At 33.8% G+C, this 22,241-nt stretch overlaps 1 protein-coding gene across 1 annotated transcript in view; it reads left to right on the forward strand.

Moving 5' to 3' along the window:
* LOC121375049 (WD repeat-containing protein on Y chromosome-like) overlaps positions 1-22,172 on the forward strand; it is a 55,359-nt gene extending 33,187 nt beyond the window's left edge. The window contains exons 9-26 of the mRNA XM_041502264.1: positions 997-1,117; positions 2,117-2,186; positions 3,388-3,588; positions 5,227-5,269; positions 6,048-6,153; positions 6,684-6,835; positions 8,186-8,288; positions 9,058-9,164; positions 9,410-9,489; positions 10,204-10,258; positions 10,785-10,896; positions 11,265-11,427; positions 12,000-12,151; positions 13,239-13,383; positions 14,019-14,147; positions 14,905-15,089; positions 15,923-16,038; positions 17,147-22,172. Of these exons, the coding sequence (XP_041358198.1) occupies positions 997-1,117; positions 2,117-2,186; positions 3,388-3,588; positions 5,227-5,269; positions 6,048-6,153; positions 6,684-6,835; positions 8,186-8,288; positions 9,058-9,164; positions 9,410-9,489; positions 10,204-10,258; positions 10,785-10,896; positions 11,265-11,427; positions 12,000-12,151; positions 13,239-13,383; positions 14,019-14,147; positions 14,905-15,089; positions 15,923-16,038; positions 17,147-17,303 (2,197 nt within the window). The 3' untranslated portion in view covers positions 17,304-22,172. The remainder of the gene's footprint in view (positions 1-996; positions 1,118-2,116; positions 2,187-3,387; positions 3,589-5,226; positions 5,270-6,047; positions 6,154-6,683; positions 6,836-8,185; positions 8,289-9,057; positions 9,165-9,409; positions 9,490-10,203; positions 10,259-10,784; positions 10,897-11,264; positions 11,428-11,999; positions 12,152-13,238; positions 13,384-14,018; positions 14,148-14,904; positions 15,090-15,922; positions 16,039-17,146) is intronic.
* Positions 22,173-22,241: the final 69 nt, after the last annotated feature.

Here is a 22,241-nt window from a genome sequence, read left to right on the forward strand (position 1 = left end):
CATGCTGTAACCTCACCGTGGTGCAGGGGTGTAACATTCTCTTTGAGAATGGCCAATACAGCACAAATTGAAGTTTCGAGTAAAATTCGGTGTCCGTAAAATTCTGTGATATTTGTATTTTTGCACAGTTCTTTACACTGTTTTTGTTTAAACCTTGAATTTTTATATTGATGTTGATCATCACTTTATTTATTTGCATTACCATAGTTTGACACCCAATAGCCGATGTATTTTTCGTGCTGGGGTGTCGTTAAACATTCATTCATTCATTCATTCATTCTAAAGTTCTGTCACCATGCTCTTGTCTTGCATAAGGGAGCATCACTAGTAAACTAGGCTTACATACAAAGAAAATGTCATGTGACATATGCTGGACATATTGCAAAATACAGTGAAACTCGTCTAAACCAGATCCTGTCAAAACCGGTCATGTTTCATAGTCCCGAATTTTCTAAATTCTAAAAAGTGACCTGCTTAACACCAGACCCTGACTAAATCGGATAAATATTATATCCCTAGCATGATCTGGTTTAGACACGTTTCACTATACATGATTTTGTTATCACACTCATTGGCAAATACAGGAGTTTACATTGGGGGACTGCCACCCACATTGGGAGGTGGGGTGACCAACCATACTGTCAGTGTGCCTGCCATGTTATGGGACAACAAGAAAATACAAAACAAATAGGTATGATTGGGAAGGAGGCTAGTAATGACACTGTGGTAATTACAAGATATAAATGTATTTTTTCATGCAGTGATGATGAAGGAAATGATGTCAATGTTTTATTTAGCTCTATGTTACTAGTACATTTTAAAAAATATTTACCATCATTTCTAACAAACTTTTAATTCCTAGGTTATTAAAACTTAAGTCATAGTTGACTTATGTATGTTTATTATATTTATTTTTTATTTTTATTTTTTTAAGTTATGGTATAGGCTAATTTTTAGGAATTCTTGTTAAAATATATGGGATTTTTTTGTTCTCAGAACCTGGAAGAAGATGCCACGTCAAGATGGCTTTATTGCCAGCATCAGTCTGGATGTGGTGGCAGGATGTCCCAATGTCCAGTTTATTCGCTGGTATGTCCACGGGGACTGGGTTCAACAGGTAAAGTCATCATCATATAGTGGTACAAATTTAATATTTTTGTTTGTCTTAGGAAAAAGAGAAGTGCTTAGGAAAATAGCATTCTTAAGATAAATTAAACCACTACATCAAGAATAGTAATACTAAAACTTGATATATGGGTGCATGGCTAGAAAAGTGTTATATGAGGATCAAAAACTAAAATGTCAACAGTTGAATTATATTTATATTGAGTGTGTAGTTTATTGGTTTAGCAGGGCAAGAAAATAATGTGCCTGTAACAAAACTAAAAGGAATGGATATCTGAATGCATCCTGATGCATAGGTAAATTAAATATATAACTTGTATGAGAACTGTATGTTATGCTGTTGTTTTTTAATGCATTTCTTCATAAAATATAATTACAGTAAAACTCCTCAAAACTGGCCCTCAATAAACCTGAAATTCTTCAAAACCAGACATTTTTCACTAATACTTTTTAAATATTGGTTCAGAACATAACCTATTTAAACTGGATAATACTAGTTTTTTTACTTGGTTCCATGAATGTTCAGTTTAGAGGGGTTTCACTGTATTAAGGGCGTACGTTCAGTTTAGAGGGGTTTCACTGTATTACGGTCTTACGTTCAGTTTACGGTCTTACGTTCAGTTTAGAGTGGTTTCACCGTATTAAGGTCTTATGTTCAGTTTAGAGGGGTTTCACCGTATTAAGGTCTTATGTTCAGTTTAGAGGGGTTTCACCGTATTAAGGTCTTATGTTCAGTTTAGAGGGGTTTCACTCTATTAAGGTCTTACGTTCAGTTTAGAGGGGTTTCACTGTATTACGGTCTTACGTTCAGTTTAGAGGGGTTTCACTCTATTAAGGGCTTACGTTCAGTTTAGAGGGGTTTCACCGTATTAAGGGCTTACGTTCAGTTTAGAGGGGTTTCACTGTATTAAGGTCTTATGTTCAGTTTAGAGGGGTTTCACCATATTACGGTCTTATGTTCAGTTTATTAGATATTTCTTATATATTTCAGATAAAGTATTACCATGAAATAGGTCAAGTGATTTCATGTTCAAACCATTCTGCCACAGCTTTAGTCATAGGTAAGTTTGTTAAGTTATTCTAACTTGTTTTGTCCAGCAAAGAACATTATTTCTATGCATATCCTATTAATGTTTAGATTAATAAAATGAAATAAAACCTAGTACAAATACTAGAATGATCAGAAACACATTTAATATACAGCCACTAATATTTTACGTGGAAAAAATATATTTGATGTGTAATTAAAGTCGTTAAAAAGTCTCTGTTAGTCAATAGCATCTTAAAAATTGCAGCAAACTCGGGAATGTCCCTTTAATACTTCTTGAAGTAGAAGGTAATATACTCTGCTGACCATGAGCAACAAACAAGCGTCTTTTTCCTGGACTTTATAGCATTTATTATGTACATTGTCATAGAGTGTTAACAATGTTTCTTTTTAAAATGCATTCATTATCTTTATATAAAGATCCCTTGCTTCTAATAATATTGGGAAAATGTAAGTTTCCTCTGAAGATTGTGTTACCGATTGTTTGTCATCCAGTAGATGATGATTAATTAATCAATGTGCTCTAGTGGTGTCATTAAACAAAACATTTTTATTAAATTATTTTTTCAATTATTTCAACATATATTACATATGTTGGGGTGGAAGGACACTTCGAATTGGATCCCCCTCAACTTTAGAGCTTGGTAGGCCAGAATATGTCTCCCTCCCACAAACCACTTTAAAAGGTAAATTAAAACTATTTGTTTCAGCTATTGTCCCAACTACTCTTGCATTAAAGTTATGTTTACAATATTATAAAATACAGCAAATTAAGTAAGTTAATTTTTTGTCCCAGCCACACCTACATTAAAGTTATATTTTCTCCATATATATAAAGGAAGGAAGGAAATGTTTTATTTAATGATGCATTCAACACATTATTTATGGTTATATGGCGTCAGACACATGGTTAAAGACCACACAGATATTGAGAGAGGAAACCAGCTGTCACCACTTTATTGGCTACTCTTTTTGATTAGCAGCAAGGGATCTTTTATATGCACCATCCCACAGACAGGATAGTACATACCACAACCTTTGTTACACCAGTTGTGGAGTACTGGCTGGAACGAGAAATCGCCTAATGGGGCCACCGACGGGGATCGATCCTAATCAGACCGCATATCAAGCGAGCGCTTTACCACTGGGCTATGTCCTGCCTCCCCATATATATAAAATACCTGGCACTAAGAAAGTTGCTGTTTTGTTTGCAGGCTGTACAGTGGGCAGCACCCATGTGGAGCAGCAGTTGAAGGAGGTGAAGGAGCTGGGCCAGGACAAGAGCAAACAGAAGGCTGTGTACGCCTACCTCAACACCAAGTCGCGACTCGACGCAGACAAGTCCGTCTTCAAGGTCTACAAGGGAGTCAAGTGCTTCAACTTCTCCAAGGACAAGAACATCATGATCACAGGAGGTGAGTATGTGTAGAGTAGCATATTCGTTTTTTCTTCTGGTTTTTTTTAGTCAGATTTTGACCATCATGATGAAAATTAAATTGTTACAATATGGGAGAATTCCTATGTTCCTTGTCATTCTATCCTATAAGATAGATTTTGTGCAGTTTGTACTGTGGACCTATTCATTCAGATATGTGACAATTCCTACGTTCCCTATCTTCCTTTACCTTTGAAACAGATTTTGGGAAGTTTTCACCATGGATCAAATCATTCAGATATGTTAGAATTCCTAATTTCCCTATCTCCTTTTCCTTTCAAACAGATTTTGGGAACTTTTCACTGCCAATCAGATCATTAAAGTATGTGAGAATTCTTTTGCTCCCTACCAGTGTCATCTTTTTCTTTCACAGCCCCAAAATCCACTTTGTTTTTCCATTTTAACAAAACCCAACATTAAACTCAGAGTTCGAACTTGATGATAGCACTGATGGCAATTGCCAAAGCTGCAATATGAATTCCCATAGGTTAGGGGCTTTACTGATGGCAGTTTGTTGCTGCTGGATAAAAATAGCTGTCACTTTGGTTTTTAATCTTATGTTTATTTGTTTCAAAAGTTACTGGATGGTTGAGACTTTCTGTAGGCAGGCTCAAAATTGCCATATGTGAGCATTTAACCTATGGCAAAAGCCTTTCAAAATTGCCATAACAATTTCTTAATTTTGAGCCCAATAAACTGCACATTTCAGTCCTAATCTTGCTGTGATATATTCATGGCTTGTGGCCACATGAGTCAGAGTGCATACACCTGCTATTTCTCTGTCTTTGCTGAAGTTTTTGCTTGTTTAGAGGCACTTGTACCACTTGTACTATGAGCTCCACTACTATAGAGGTTAACTGTTGTATGTCTGAACTGTATCGTGCCATACTTATATTACATCATAAATATCTTTAAATAATAGTGTGCACTTACTGTTGAGTGCATACAGTTGCTTAGTTTTCTTTCGATACTTAGAAGACAATGTAAAAAATATTATAATAAATTATATTCCTATTGAACTGTACATTTAACTCAATAGTTTCTTTAACCAGTGGATTAAGTGTGGTTTTAGAGCATTAACAATTTCACTAAATGTTATAATTCAGGGACATGTCAATATGTTATAATTACATCACACATGACTGTGATGTAAACACATGACTGTGATGTAAACACATGACTGTCATGTAAAATGTCTATAAATCTTGAAAAATGGTTATTGTCACACATTAATCAACATTTTTGTTTTCTATAATTTTTCATAATTGCTGGAGAGTGGGGGGGGGGGGATATGAATTATCTCTATAATTTTATGTACATCTATACCTTTTTAAAAAATAACCAAATTATGACACTCGTGCAAGATTTATAAATCTTCTTTGAGAATTTAACTTTAGTGAGAGCAACTCTTTTTGTGTATTCTGTTTAAAACTTATGATATTTGCTCTTTTTGTGTGGAGAAGTCTTGTTAATTTTTTTTTTTTGGTTTCTATCTTTCACAATGTTTCAATAGCAAACTCAGCTGTTAGAAGCTGTTTTTCCTTAGGTTTTGTTTTGTATCTGCATTGGTCATATGTTTCTATGGAAAGTATTGTTTATACATATTATTTACTTTCAGGCATGGACAGAATCATAAGATTGTGGAATCCATATGTCTCAGGGTAGGTACACTAATTCAAGATAACATTATTTCTGATTAAATTATGAATATACTTACAATTAATTATTTGAGATTGTTGATTCATTAAAATATTCTATTACTGAGGGGGAAAATATGTGCATATAAATTTTACATTCTTCGCACCCACCTCAAGTCGTGAATTTTATATGTATGCATTACTTTCATTGCAAATACTAACAGTTGCTCCTGAAATGTACAGGTCACTAATTTACTAATGAATCTGATTAAAATTGGATTGTATGTCCGTCCCACTGCTTTCCATTAGCAAATGTATTGACAAATGAAAACACTACTTATATAACTCTGCCAGCAGCTTGATGCATTCAGAATCACTATTGACGGATAACAGCTCACCTGCACACAGGTTGACATTGGCTCAAGTCAGATCTTACTAATACAGTAAGATCACATTTCAATCAGATAACATATGATACTAGCTGTTTATACTTTGTACTGAAGTTTTAGCAGTGATTGAAATAAGTACTTGTCTGTTTGTCCTGATAAGTGAAAATCTGCAAAATGTATCTCAATGCATGGTTGTCCCGTGAACAAGTAAAAATTATCAATGTAGTTACATTTTTATCAATCGAAAACATCATCCTTGCACTTGAATAAAACAAATTACTTATTTGCATTATGAAAATATTTGCAAATAGATTTCTAGATGTTCTTGTCTGGTGAACTAGTGAAAAAAAATTCTTATTTGTTTTGCTGTTCAGTACTGTGTGAAATAACTTTATCCAATAATTTCTTTTCAGAAAACCCACTGCCATGCTACGAGGTCATAATGCTCCAATATTTTACTTGTTTATAGCTGAGGAAGATGACAGAATTTTTAGTGTTTCTACAGATAGATGCATTAAGGTAATACATTTATTGTCATTAAATGTTATACATCTAGTAATTGATGGATAATTTATATTTAAATGGTCATTAATTGTTTTTTAAAAGGTATCCAGTTCAGATTAGTTATGCTTTACAAACAAACGGTTGGGATTACTTTATTCAGCAGTAAAAACTTATATATTTTAGATTTTAATGTTAAAATCATATTTAATCATATCTCTCATGGTGTAAAGCAAAAAAGTGAAATAACATTTAATTTTATGGTGGTAAAGCAGAATTCTAATTCAATGAGTGTATACATGAAACTGCCATGAAAGGAATTTGGTATATGTTGGTCATTTTTAACTAATTATTGGGGGATGCAGTTGCAAAAATAAATCCTTGCAGAAATATAAAATGAAAGTTTGATTGTGAATTCTTTTAACAGCAAAACATTTTTTTCATATATGGTACTACATAATAAAAATGTTGTTTCTTTGGGAATCTGATTAAAAATTATTTCTCATATTTTGTTTTATTTTATTTTATTTTATTTTTTCTTGTGACAGGTCTGGGACATCCAGGACCACAACTGTCTGTTGACTGTACGTCCAAAAGGTCACAAGATACGAGGTGACCTTCAGGCCATCCACTACTCAACAGTGTCGAAAGCGCTGGCTATTGCTACCGACCAAATGTCTTGCCTGGGACTCAGACTCAGGTCAGTAGTACATCATACTGCAGTATCATGACATGTTTTGTGGGTCAGTACATCATGGGCAGAATTTAAAAAATAGCAATTAGTAAAAAAGTTAATAGAATTTAAAAAAAAAAGATTAAATAAAAAGTTACAAGCCAAAAATAAAAAGAATTGACTGCTCAGCCGAATATTTATATAATTTGGAGCATTTTAGTCCAAAAATAAATAAGAGAAAGAAGAGAGGATCGGACTATTTAATAATATTAAAAAAGAAAGTAATTTCGACATAAAAGTTTGAATGAAGGTCTAAAAGTTTAAAGTCCGATCTATATGTCCACATAAGTGGCCTCGTTAAGGCCGTTTGGGTTGCATCCCGTCAAGAAAACCCCTGGATTGACAGTCATTAAGATGTTGAAGGTGAAGTGCTGTGCTGAAATACAGATCTTGAGAAGCCTAATCCGTCTGAACGAGAGAGAGTATCAGATGGGTATAGTCCAGTCGTCATGGGTTGGTATAGTGGCGCGGACGGGCGTGACTCTGGAGGATACGAGATAGTATCACTATAAAGCAAAGTAAAGTCTACAAAAGAGTAGTAGGGGACGACCCCACTTCCTATTTCTTCTTAGAGTGGGGCGGTCAATCTTCCAGTGCTGCTAGGACAGGCTCGGACATGTAGAGACTAAACGCGAACAACCGTGGCATTCTGCAGAATGGCCGTCATACGATTCACAAAAAAACAAGTCAACATAGTCAGCCGTAGAAATGACGTGGAGGAAAGGAATGTCGCTCAAAAAGAATCCAACCTGGTGGTGCAGACTGTTGAAACGAGAAGCATTCCAGCGTTCAATCAGTTCCAATGGCCGCATACATCTCAGAAGAAAACTTCATTTCACTGACAAAAACAATGAAATTAAGGTTCCCAAGTTGAGCACATGAAAGCATGTGCAGTGTGCTCAAGTGGAACAAAAACTTGAACATTTTGGATTTGTTTTATTTGTTGTAACCAGTGCTCCACGACTGGTATATTAATGGAAAAAGGATTAGCTTGCAAAGCACAAACAAATAAGAAAAAGGTTTTATTAATGTCCAAACCTATTCAGACATTCTGTGCAAGACAAAATAATATGATCATAATTGTCTCTATCAAGTAAATAAAACATGAATACAAATTAAAATTATTTTTCCACTTTCCTCTGGTATACCATCTTGAAAATCCATGTATATTAGTTTGCATAACATTAAGCTTTCTTGAATGGAGTCCACTCTTATGTTATTGTAAGTGACAGACTTTCTTGAGATCTGTGTTTTAAACATGTGACCATGCAGTAATAATATATTTTGTAAAAAAATGAAGTCATTCTTTCACTGCAGGCCAGTGCTGCATGCAGATATAGTGATCTCCCACAAGGAACCTGTGACTTGCTGTAAATACAACCCCAGCTTCAAACAAGTTGTCACAGCTTCTGATGGATCTGTAAGTATTCAGTGAGATCCCTCTAAACTGAACTCCCATGGAACCAAGTAGAAACCCAAGTTTTAATGGATATTAGGTTTACAGAGATTCTGTTCTTTACTGATATTTAAAAAGGGACCATGGAAAACATCAGGTTTTGATGGAATTCTGGTTTACAGAGGGTCTTCACTGTATTGCTTACGGTAAACTGATTTATTTGTTTCTGTAATTGTTAGTAGAAAATATGTTATTAAAGACATGTTTTATTGCTTTCAGTAATTACATATATTAATAGAAAATATATTATACACTTTGAATGTTTTGCAAGTAGTGATGATTGTGATTTTAGCCAAGTGTACTGTTGTCTTGGTGTGTGAGATTGCATGTCTCATGACACATTTTATAACCAAACTCAATCTAATCCCAAACAATAAGATAAAAACTGAAATCATCAAATTAACAAGTTTAAGTATAAACACTGCATTATTCAACAATAAAAATTTGCAGTGTCATCCCGAAAATGGTAATACTTTTTGTATAATATTCCAACTCCCTTATACTTTGAGCCCCAACCCCCACTTCCCCCCCGAGTTACTTAATAACATTTGACTTACTGATGAAAATATACAGAATGTTTTCATTTATATATATGGTGATGCATGCATATGTTATAACTTTCAGAAATACTATTTGTCTCATACTATTAGAGGTTTTTTTTATAGATACTTAGAATTTGTTTTTACCCTTAGTGTTAACAGGTCTCAACAGGAACACTATTATTCTGTTTCAGGTAATAAAGTTATGGGACTTTGAGACTGGAATGGCTATATTTGATTATGGCGAAGCTCATGGGGATTCAGCAATCACAACTATGTCATTTGATAGCACAGGCAGAAGGTAAAATACAATCAGAATGACTTTGCACTTTAAACTTCAGTCAGTTATGCAAAAGATAATGTCAAGAATTTGGAGGTAGGGGGTTGCTTCAAAACGAGCTAGATGTAAGTAACCATTGTTATAGGATGTATCAAAGACTCAAATTTTAAACTGAGTTATTAGATGGTATGTGTTATTGTGATTTTATTATTTAATTGGCAGATTTACAATTTTCTATTAATATTGTTGTTTTGTTTTGTTTTTAGGTTGATCACAGGTGGTAGAGATGGAATTCTGCGGATATGGAACTACAACAATGGACACTGTCTCAAGATGCTTAAAAAAGGTGAACACTGAAAGTCATGAAATGTCATCATTAAAACCTGAATTCTTAAAGGGACATTCCTGAGTTTGCTGCATTGTAAGATGTTTCCACCTAATAAAATATTTCTACGATTAAGCTTACATATTAAATAGATTTTCTTGCTTAGAATATCAGTGTCTGTATATTCAATCTGTTTCTGGTCATCTTAATATTTGTAAGAAGCTCAAACTGGATTTTGTCTTCAAATAATTTCATACATACGAAAAAAAATTATTTTAGGAAATAAAATGAAATTTAATGTAATACAAATATTAGAACAATCCCAAACACATTTAATATACAGCCACTAATATTTTATGCAGAAAAACATATTTGATATGTAATTACAATCATTAAAAAGTCTCTGTTAGTCGATAACATCTTTAAAATTGCAGCAAACTCAGGAATGTCCCTTTAAGCTTGTGAATGGTTCTAGAAAATAGTTTCAGTTAAGTAATACTCAGAGAATTGATTAAACATTGGGAATGCTAAAAAAAATTGTTTTAATATTGACAGTGTTGTTTGTAGTAATAATCAGTTGATTAAGTTTGGATCAGTATTGAACGATGTTAAAATTTTCAGACATTGATATTGTTGTAATCTATAAATCAAAGTGTAAACTTCCTTAATTTTTCTTCATCAAGTTTTGTATCTTATTCACAGATTTTTGATACATTTTTCCATTGATAATTTCAGAAGAAGGAAATGAAGAGGTGTGTGATGTCACATATATTGAGATGAACAGAAACAGGTGAGCAATTATATACAGTTGACATACAAAAGAAAATGCAGTCCATCCTCGGTGGATCAGTGGTTTTGTCATTGGTTATGTTGTTACATAGAAGAGTTAACAAACCTGAAACAAACAAAAATTATTATTATTGAAAATATCTTATGTACAAATTAGTTCATTATAAATAAAAATTCCGGGAGCATGTTTTTCACCAAACAAAAAATAAAAGTGTTATAAAATCAAAATACTAGAAATGGGTCTCATGTTTTTCAAATGTTTGAAGACTGTACATGGATTCAAACATAAAAAGGTCTATACTCAATTATGATACAAACTGTAGTTTTCACTGCGGACTAAAGCTTTTTTTAACCAAATCCTTTGTTTATTTGGATCTGTTTATTGAGAAGCTGGCTTTTCAAAATGTGATAATCGGGAAGCAAAATGACAATTGAAAAATATGTTTGTGTAATTCATTTTGACTTTTTATTTCATCAGAATTACAGTCAGAATGATAAATGTCTGAATTTTATGTGTTTGTGTGCAGGTATGTTGTGGCTGTAGGTTGGGACAGACGGATCAACATCTACTACGACTCTCACTCTGACAGCAACATTCACCATGTACAACACCCAGCTCCATACTGGCACGATGATCTGGTGAGTTTGGTGTTCTTTTAGTTTTGTGTTGACATTCCTCATGATAAATATTACATTTATAAAATTCATATCTTTTCTTTATTTCTAAAATTCATCTTTTCTCAGTTTACATATTTCTAAAATTGTTTTGGTTCAATATTTCTAAAATTCATCTTTTTTTCTTCTTTCTAAAATTTATCTTTTCTCAGTTTATATATTTCTGAAAGTGTAATATTTTAAATATTTTAAATAATTATGAAGATATTTCAGCTTTCCTCACTTTAGAATATTATTAAAAGTAAAATATTATATTTTCTCATTATTAATAGTCATTGTTATCTATTTTATATCTTTTTTTTGTAGTAATTATTTTGTTCATTGTATTTCAGACAAATGGTCATAAAGAAGACATTCTTGCTGTTGCACAGTGTCTTCCTAACCTCCTGGCCACAGCGAGCTATGATGGGGAGACAATCGTGTGGAACATGGTGTCTGGTCACATCTTCTGTCACCTGCTGGCACCACCACCACCAAAATATGAGGACCAGTCATGTAAGTACTGCTGCTGGATGCTTTGGCTACAACATGTTCATGTTTTATCTTTCAAAAATAAAATCATGGTATCAAAAAAACAAGAGAGGAAACAAAGTCAAGTTCTAAAGGACCTTGCCGCTAATCAGTGGGAGTATAATTGCATATAGCAGCAGTTTTCCACTGGCACATTAATTCATTAACCTCTTGCTTGCTGCACGTCCCTTGCAATGTGGCCCAGAGACAAGGGCTGAACAAGGAAATATTTTAGTGAAGAGAATATGGGCTAAATTAAGAGCACATGGACCAACTTTTGAAAAGGTTACTCCAATAATTAGTAGTTTGGCATTCATGAAAAGAAAATTGTAAATTGTTAAACAAGTGACTCTTTAGTGGGCCCTTGAGGCAGCAAAGTTGCATTCTAAACCAGACTTTAATACAACTACAAATTAATATTAATTGGGTGATCATTATCATCCATCATATTTTTGTTGATTATTATACAATTAAGATTCTCTTCATAACCAGTTCTGCAGTACTTGATATTTTTGTGTGTATTAATTGTTGAAATCTTGTTTCTTCTCTGTCGACAGTGGATGGAGATCTGAGCATCAATGCACTAGTGTTTCTACAAACCCGAGCATACAAGAAAGAGTGTGCCTCACTGGTTGCTAGTGGGCCGCGAGCGCACATACATATGTGGAATGTCTTCCAGGGTGGAAAATTAATGGCACAGTTTCCTGGGGTATGCATATTATTGATATTGAGCTGAAAATTTGTGTATATTTTTTATCATATACTGTTACAGGTTATGTTTAATTTTCAGAGTTATGGCTCTTGAACTTAGGAGATATTAAATTTTTTATTGCTTTAGCAGTACTCTCAGAATGCATGTTCTTATTGATTGTGCAGAATTATATGTGATGTTTGTTGGATTTGATAAAAGGTCTATTCTGATTTTACTACCTATAGAGCATGTTGATGACTAAAAATACTTATTAAATACATTTTCTTGGTTAGAATATCTGTGTCTGTATATTTTATGAATAAATGTATATTAAATACGTCCGTCACAATGGATATGTATACAATGATGTTTTAAACAAGAGAATTAGTATGTAATTTTAATTGTCAAAACCCAAAGCATGTTACAATGACACCAAGTCATGATTGTCCCTATAACAGTTTTCATTAACTTTTTTAGTTGTGTTTAAGGTTACTAAGTGTTAATCTCATGTCATGCTTAGGCAAACCTTGTAAATTGTGAAAACAATGGTGATGTATTAATGTATTACTCATACAAGTTTAGTTTTGCAATACCCATTTTTCATTTACACATTAAATTTAGAACATAATTTACATGGTCATGACCTGTTATACAAAAACGAAATTGGTTACCTGAATTTGTTTTTGTATAATCCATAAATAGTTTAGTCCAATTTTCAGTTCTTAGAGGCGTATTAGGATATCTTAGGTAAACACATGAATTTAGAGGAAACCATTTACATTACAGTTAAGTCATTTTCTGCATCAAATTCTTTGCCAACACTGAAAGAAAAATAATGCACCATTCATCTCATTATCATCTATATACTTGTATGTTTGTCATGTTTTTCAAATCAATAAAAAAAAAAATCTGCAATATTTAAATTTTATTTTAAGGGCTGTACCTTTTGTGTGTTTGTGATTGCTTAAAAATGTGTGATATTTTCAGTCCAAGATGCTGGGGGCCATCAGTCTTTTTGATTGCTTATTTACGTGTGATATTTTCAGTCCAAGATGCCGGGGGCCATCAGTCTTTTTGATTGCTTATTTACTTGTGGTATTTTCAGTCCAAGATGCCAGGGGCCATGGTGAGTACGATGCAGACAACAAAGAACAACATAGCGCTGTATACCGGGGACAGCTTCGGCTTCATCTACATCTGGAACATGGATGGCTACTGTGCAGACGGCATCGAACAGAATCCTCCTGAATGTAAGTGTTAGAAAAGTGATCTTTATTTTTTTACATACCTATTGGAGAGAACACTGTGTGAGATTTTTATATCTCACCTCTGAGAGACTGATTTAGAGATATCTGAACTACAGAACTGTTATCAGTGACCAAGTCTGTATCTCTGCACTATGCAGAGTCGAATGGGAATTTGGCCAAATAGTGGTTGATTCCATGAATCTCTATCTAGTGCTTCATCCACAGGAGGACAGCCACTCCTGAGGAAATCATTTGCTGGACAATTCACCCTTCCTGCACTGCTTAAGAGGACTGCCACTCCCAGACTAGTTTACCAGATCAAAACTATCTTATTGGCTGCTCTACAATGATGATTCAGACACCAAAACCATACCATCCAATGAAATAAGCACAGCTGAAAATGATTGCTCTTTGACATATAAATTAACCTAAAACTGATTGCTCTGTTTTGCTCAAGTTAACCGCAAGTGCAGTAAATAGGTTTTAGTTGGAAAAGACGTTTAAATTTCTTCTTAATCTTGTTCTTTAGGTTATGTTAGATAGAGAATACTACACTCATGTTCATTAGATTCCATTTATCTTACAGCTCGGTGTTTAGAAGCATTTTTGTGTTAACTTTTCACTTGTTATAATTTCAGTGATAAAGTCGTGGAGAGGTCACGTGAGCAGTCTGACGTGTCTGGAGCTGGTGGAGGACTACAATGTAGTTCTCACTGGTTCAGTCGATTGTGCTGTCCGCATGTGGACCATGGATGGCGAATACATAGGTATTACTTATTTCAGTCATACTCGCTACCTATGGATTGAGAATACATAGGTATTACTTATTTCATTCATACTTTCAATACATAGGTATTACTTATTTCATTCATACTCGCTACCCATGGATGGAGAATACATAGGTATTACTTTTTTCATTCATATTTGCTACCTATGGATGGATAATACATAGGTATTACTTATTTCATTCATACTCTCAATACATAAGTATTACTTATTTCATTCATACTCGCTACCTATGGATGGAGAATACATAGGTATTACTTATTTTACTTGTTTCATTTATACTCGCTACCTGTGGATGGAGAATACATAATTAGGTATTACTTATTTCATTCATACTCGCTACCTATGGATGGAGAATTTTTATTTCATTAACCTTGGTAGATTTGGTAAACTATTATTACATTAACCTTGGTAGATTTAGTGAAGTGTTATTTCACACGTTACATGTGACATATGGGATTAAAATTACATTATACATTAATTTTACTTCGTACAAACATTAACCTCATAAGCCCTATGTAACATGTGTGATTAAAATTTCATTATACATTAATTTTACTTCATTCAAACATTAACCTTATAAGCCCTATGTGACATATATGTGATTAAAATTACATTATATGTTAATTTTACTTTATTCAAACATTAACCTTGTAAGCCCTATGTGACATATGTGATTAAAATTACAATATACCTTAACTATGTGCAGCTCAGTTTGAAAAATGTTTGTTCTGACAGGCACATTTGGCCAGCCAGATCCATGGGATTTGTACAATCCCTCGACGTACCAGCATCCCATGGTTCCCTACGACGTCCTCATCGACCCCATGAGTCTGCCAACCCACCCACTCCTCGCCGAGAAGCAGACCACACATGAAGTTATACACATGGACTCTGCTAAAGGCTCTGATGATGAGTCGGATGTAAGAAACATTAGACACTAGGATTGATTGACAACCCAGGGTCCATATTTATAAGGCTAGCTCTGGCACTCGCCAGATTTGCCAATTGCTAATTTCTTAAAATATTTGGTGAATTTGATTATAATTTCATGCAATAATTGATATTTTGTAAAAAAAACTCCCACAAAATGTGTGCAATTTTAGAAGTTTAATGAATAATTTGGCGAAATACACATGTATGTTGTTTACCCAGAGCTAGCCCTGATTTTGAATCTTATCTTAGCACTATGATATTGTAAAACCATCAGAGGAGGGGGTTTGGATTATGATACTGTAAAACCATCAGGGGAGGGGGTTTGGGGGCTATGAGATGTGTCATGATGATGTCATAACCTCCAATAGTTTTACAATATCATAGCTAAGATTGCTTAAAACTATGGGGCCAGGCTTCTAAATTGTGTACCCAGAACAATTTATTTGAAGTTTAATTTGATACGAGTATTAAAATAGTTAGTTTTTTTCATAAGATGTAGGAATTGGACTTTTATTACAAATTTGCATGCTTCTCTGTAGTTAATTATTGCATTTGTTACCATCACTTTCAAGGATATCTGGTAACATTGTTAATATAATTTTTTTGTGAATCAGTTTACCACCTTACTTTTAATGCATTTAGTGTATTTTGCAGTTCGGTAATAAAATTATACAGGGTTGGTATTTAGTGGTGAGAGGGTTCAAATTGGTCTTAATTATATGTTCTTCAGACTAATTATATCATGAAATTAAAATAATAGTCATGAAATTAAAACATATTGTTATGAATTAAAATTAAAGATATTTATTTCTTAATTCAGGGAGGCCACAGTCCAACCCCTCTGATTGTTCCATTTGGAAAGCAGCAGTTCTACATTGATGATGAAACAATTGCAAAACAGCTGAAGGAAAAACCACTGAATGCAACAGGAAAGAGGTGACTATTTCAGAATTTTCATGTCTGTCAAAGTTTTTAAATAGATTAGGTTTTTAATATTTATTTGTGGAGTTGTTAAAAGAAATCTTTTGAGTCCATATTTGTTGCCATAATGATTTTATTTGGGTAACCAAAAATTATGCCATATTTCTAGACCCCAAAACATTGGTGAGATGGTCTAAAGAAATGTGGGTTTTTTGTGTGGAAGTAACTCTTAGATATTAACCATTGTCTGACATCAAATAGTCGATTAATTTTGTTCTGTTGTGTCTGTTAAACATTGATTTTTTTCATTCATTCTCTCAATTGCTTTTTTTTTTACAAAACACGGCACAATTAATTAAGTTGATTGAATTCTTGATTTGACAGTTTTCCATTTGTAAAGCTTGATTATAGCTATGACTGGATATTGAATATTTGTTACACTGTATATTCTTTGTACTTTTAAGTATCTGACCACAGTTTGGTAACGACTGATTTTCTATAATCAAACCATGGTATTTAAGGGCAGCTATCACTCATTCTTCATCATTCCCCTGAGACTAGTTTAAGGAGAGCAATTTGTATCTCCTCTTAGCAACTGAATTTATATTGAAAGAAGGAAATGTTTTTATTTAACAACGTACTCAACACATTTTATTTACAGTTATATGGCGTCGAACATATGGTTAAGGACCACACAGATATTGAGAGAGGAAACCCGCTATCACCACTTCATGGGCTACTCTTTTCAGTTAGCAGCAAGGGATCTTTTACATGCACCATCCCACAGACAGGATAGTACATACCACAGCCTTTGATATATCAATTGTAAAGCATTGGCTGGAACAAGAAATAGCCCAATAGGCCCACCAACGGGAATCGATCCTAGATCGATCATGCATCAGGCGAGAGCTGTACCACTGAGCTACGTCCCGCCCCAAATTTATATGGTATCAATATGGTAATATCTTAAATTGTCCCCCATAATCTAAAGTTAATGATGAATTATTCACTCCTCTCAATTTGTTTCACATGACCATATACTTTCAAGTGTGTTATCTTGGCTTACTGCCAGTGAATGTATACCTTGTATGATGGTCTTTAATATCAGATTTGTTTCTTTCAGGTTACGGCACGAGAAGCTCAAGCCTGTGAAGATTGACCGCGGTGGTCCAAGTGAATATCGAATGTTGAGAACCTACAACCTTGCTGACACTCCTCAGCCAAACCCTCCAACCTTTAAAGTGAACAAAGACAATCCCTTTGACTTCTACATTGACTGATGGTCATACATTTTGTAGAATAAACCGTGAGGATGCTAAAAAAACAACATGAAGAAGCAATTTGTGATATTTTTGGCAGTTACATTAGGGTAATGCTACAACACTAACTGGTACTAAAGTGGTACTCAATGTTCAGATTTCATCTGTTTTTGTTGATGTGATGTTTGTCATACTGTAACAACTTTTTATGTCTCCCATCATGCAAATAACAGTATTCACATCAGGGGCGGCACAGTGTAAAAAATAGTGGTATGGCTTGTGGTTGCCAGACTCGCCTTTCAAATTCTTGTAAGGACATTTTCACAGATACAACAAATATAACCTACTCACACACACACACAAACAAGTGGCATGGCCATGCTGTACCTCTTTGAAAAGTGGTACAGCCATGGCCGTACCATCATCGCTGCCCCTGGACATTATGAGATGGATGTCAAACAAGAAATTTATAGTTTTATGCCAATATATTGATCTGAGTGAACAAAAAAATGTTTGGTTAATCTTATACAAACAGTTGATAGTTCAACTGAAAGTGATGTAACTACATCAAAATGATTAGATTTTTATTTCAATGTGTTTCACAAAAAAAATCAAATATACTCAACAAACAAATATACATGCAAATTACATTGTAATGATAGCTTTTTTTCATCAGCCTGACAAATGCCATGGATAAAATCTTGGGTAAAGATAAATGTGCCACTACAAAGGAGGCTTGTGTAATTCAATGTGACATTGCATGTCCTATGATCACCTCAAAGTAATCATCAACACCAGTATCCCCAAAACCAAAGTGACAGTCCTGTTTTAGTGATTTGCAGTATGTTAAATGTCTCAGCAGGTTATTAGGATATGTGGCCATCATGGTTGTCAGTGCAGGCTTAACAATGATGTCTCATGGATTTTTTACAATCTGTTCACCAGCATAACAGGGATGTTGTGCTTCTCCTCAACAATGGCCTGCTGTAAATTGATCTTCAAAGTTCATCACATAATTATGTGTTCTGTGGAACCGAGTTCTGGTAACACCGGCCTGCCAGGGCAATGTGTCCATATGGTTTTGATTCAGAAAGTAAGTGCACACACAAGCTTTGAACAAATGTGTGTTACTGTGTTGAATGTCATGTGTGGATGTTGTGTACAAACACTTGTACGGTTAACATGAACAACAGGCAGGTCAGTTTGACCTTTCCATAAAATCCCCACCCACATTTTGATGCTATTTTCATCAAAACTGTCCACTTCCATAACATAACAATTATGGTATCTCTGACTTTTGTCAGACACCCTGATATGATCATCTGCAACTCTGAGCTGAATCTTGATTCATTACTAAAGTTGACATTTTGAAAACATATTCTGGTGTGTTTTCAAACAGGTCGCCCACTGCTGATTTAGCATTATGGTGGCATATTGTGTCACAATTGGTTGAGTCACTGGCTGTTGCACCCAGATGTTGTATACACTTTGTATGGTATCTTTGTTTGGGCAATAATGGTGGCTGGTTGAAACTTGTTTTAGAGTGTTGTGATTCCAACATATTGATCCTGCCCAACTGATGTAACTCATGGCCTACCACTACTAGGACAGTCAATGATGGATCCAGTGATGTTTAATCAACTGACAACAAGTCTGCTGTGTGTACAGTCAACCTTATCACACCAAAACTATGTCATTGGTGTCTGCTTTTAAACATTCCAACTCCTCTCCCTGCCACTGGGGGATTAAGAGTCACATTGTGAAAAGTAATGGCATGGACATTATTTGTTGTGATCTGGTGACATCACCAACAGCATTCTGACAGAGCATTTATGTGTAATATGTGCTGTAATGAGGGATGCATTTTAGAGAATTGAGATACAGTAATACGATACTTTTTTTTGTTGAGTATATTTTAAAATGTGTACCTTTGTTTCTTTTCACGTTAATTTACTAACATCAAATAGTACAAAGTAATGGTATATTTGAATTGTGTTACACAAGTCTTTCACAAATGTTGAGATACAGTATGTCCAGTTAAGCTTTTATGAGTATACATGTACTTGTAACAAAATTATTTTACTGCATACTGGTTATGCATGTATGTACATTTGAGCCGTTTTTAAAACATTAATAAAGGTAAGTTTTTTGTAGCGATTTTATGTACACATGTACTTTATTGAAGAGATTAATCTAAGTCTCCTACAGATTACTTGACTGAACACATATTAATGGGGTTGTTTTATCAGGAAAGTATGTTTAATAAACATTTGTTACATTCATCTATAGTTCTTTGAATAAATACATGTATATACATTTTATACACATATCAGTTACTGATAATTTACTGGGGAATTTAAAAAAAAACAATTATGACAGATTGTTGCTAACTGACTTTGGCACTGACCATCATTTTTTGTTAATGATTCCAAAAATAATCATGAGATAAGATGAAGGTGGAGGAGTGGAGGAGTTTTGTAATCTCCACTTATAAATTAAAATTATTTTAACAATAATGATTTTATTAAAAGGCATTTCCTGTGGACATACCATCCATAAATAATTGTTTTGTACCTACCACCCACTCTGCTCATGCTATTTTATCTGGAACATCTCTTGCCCTTGATTTTGCTGAAGTTCTGTGATAAATGTAATATTTTACAGTTAAAATGTACCTTTTGGATTAATAATATATTTAGTTACATTTGGATTAATTGTTTTTTTGGGAAGTTGACCATTTGGTGGAGGTTGTGATTTCATTATATTGATCATATAGTGTTCAAAATAAGTAGGGCATATTTGATTTCAATTATGAGTAAGTATGGACATCAGCACATTCCTTGGACAGCCCTGAGCTAAGATCTTCCCCCAGTAGAAATGTACACATCATTGGGCTATATCTCAATCGTCACAAATGACATCTCAGAAATTTGGCAGAATTCCACACTACAGGAGGAATTGGACAGGATACTTCAAATTGGCATACTGGATGTTTGATCTAGTTAATACATACCTTTATACCCTGGCATAAACATTTGATGATATTATTGTTTAAAAAGTTTGTTTTCCGTTTAACAACCCCACTAGAACACATTGATTGATCTTTGGCTATTGGATATTAAACAAATTGGAAATCCTCACATGTAATCTCCAGAGGAACTTACATTTTTCCATTAGCAGCAAGGGATCTTTTATATGCACTTTCCCGTAGACTGGACAGCACATACCACAGTCTTTGATGACATTATTGTGTTGTATTATTTTGCTTTGTCCCTCACTATTATTATTATAAATGTTACTCTTGCCCTAATCATTTTGAACAGTTTAGTTTGAATATACATTGTTCATAAACATGATCAGTATTGCAATAAAACAAAGCATTGTTCTGAAATACTACATCTTAATGTGGTTATTTGTATTCAGTATTATATTGCAAAATAAAAGGGTGTTTTTAACTATATTCATTTTATGTACATTAATCACCTTTTATGTGATATGTGATATTTCCTTTTTGATACTTTGATATCATATTAATAAAATAATATATTTTTAAGACAAATCATTTTCTGTTTACAAATGCAATATTTGTGTTGCATATTGTATTTTTTTAATATGTGTTTCACCTGTGTAGTTCATGGAATGGTGGTTCAGCCCTTTACTGTGATATTATGTAGTATTTAATGACATGTTTGAATGGCATATTGTGATAGTACTGGGATTGAATAGTTTGCAAATTCTTCAATGAAACCTGCTAAGTCATTAATTAACCCGTTAATTGCATTAAGATCGCATTAGTCTTGAATGGATGACCCAGATTGTCCTCCAGTTTACATACACTTATATTTCTAAAATTATATTCTTTTGTAGCATTCTAAAGTTTTCATTTTAGAGTTACCATACATGTAGTAGTCACCAAATTTAAGTTGACCGTCCTGGCAAGCTATAGGTGACTATAATGGACCAGGGTGGAATTATGGATTGTCTGGAGGAGTGGCAGTCCTCCTGTAGACAAAGCACTTGAGCAGTCTCGATCTTGTCAAAACTTTCTTTTGACTCTTTATCTTGTGCAGAGATGCAATTTTAAATATGATGACTGTATTTGTTCAGATTTGGTAATGTCCCTGGTGGTGCTCTGATAAACTAGCCATCATTGTGTTTTGTAATGCCGACTTCACCCAACATTCTACTTTTAATCACCTGGTTTATGTTTATAACCCTCATTGAAAGCAGGTTTTTGTATCTACAGTCCATACTGCTATTCTGTGACAGTGAACAAATGTTTGTTTTGTTAACAATACCATTAGAGCACATTGGATTGATTAATCATTGACTAGTGGATTTCAAACATTTAATCATTCTGACATATCTGATACCTGCTACCCTTCTCCAGTAAAACAGCTTTGATTGCAAATCATTTATGAAGTCAAAAATACTTTTGGTACAGATGAATTTCTCTTCATGAAGGAATATAATCATACATGTATTAAATTAGTTTGTTTGAAAAAAACAAATGATCTGTGTAATCATAATGATTAAATTACAATGCATTTGGTAGATTCATAACATTAATACTAGAAAACATTTTATGTGTGTCTTAACATATTTTGAGTGTCTGTAAGTCATAAATCATGTTAAAATCTATTAACTTTAGTTGTTCCATAGTAGTAATTAATACCCAATGAGTTAACAGGAGTGTGAAAAGAACTTATGATTGTATTTATTTTGTGTGCCCAGATTTGTTTATGAATTTACATTTTGTGTGGACGTTGATGAGGTGCTTATTTCCATTAAACACATTATTACTTATGAGTGGAGTTGTCCTAATTATGCATAATTGCTGTAGAGAACACAACATGGTAATTTTTATAGAATAAAAACATTTATAAAGCTGATGGTTTTTCTTCTTCTTCTTTTCATCATTACCCCATTTCAAAACAGGACATTGTTTATTAGAAGTGT

Source organism: Gigantopelta aegis, chromosome 6 (genome assembly GCF_016097555.1).
Source record: "Gigantopelta aegis isolate Gae_Host chromosome 6, Gae_host_genome, whole genome shotgun sequence".
In the NCBI taxonomy this organism is placed as follows: Eukaryota; Metazoa; Mollusca; class Gastropoda; order Neomphalida; family Peltospiridae; genus Gigantopelta; species Gigantopelta aegis.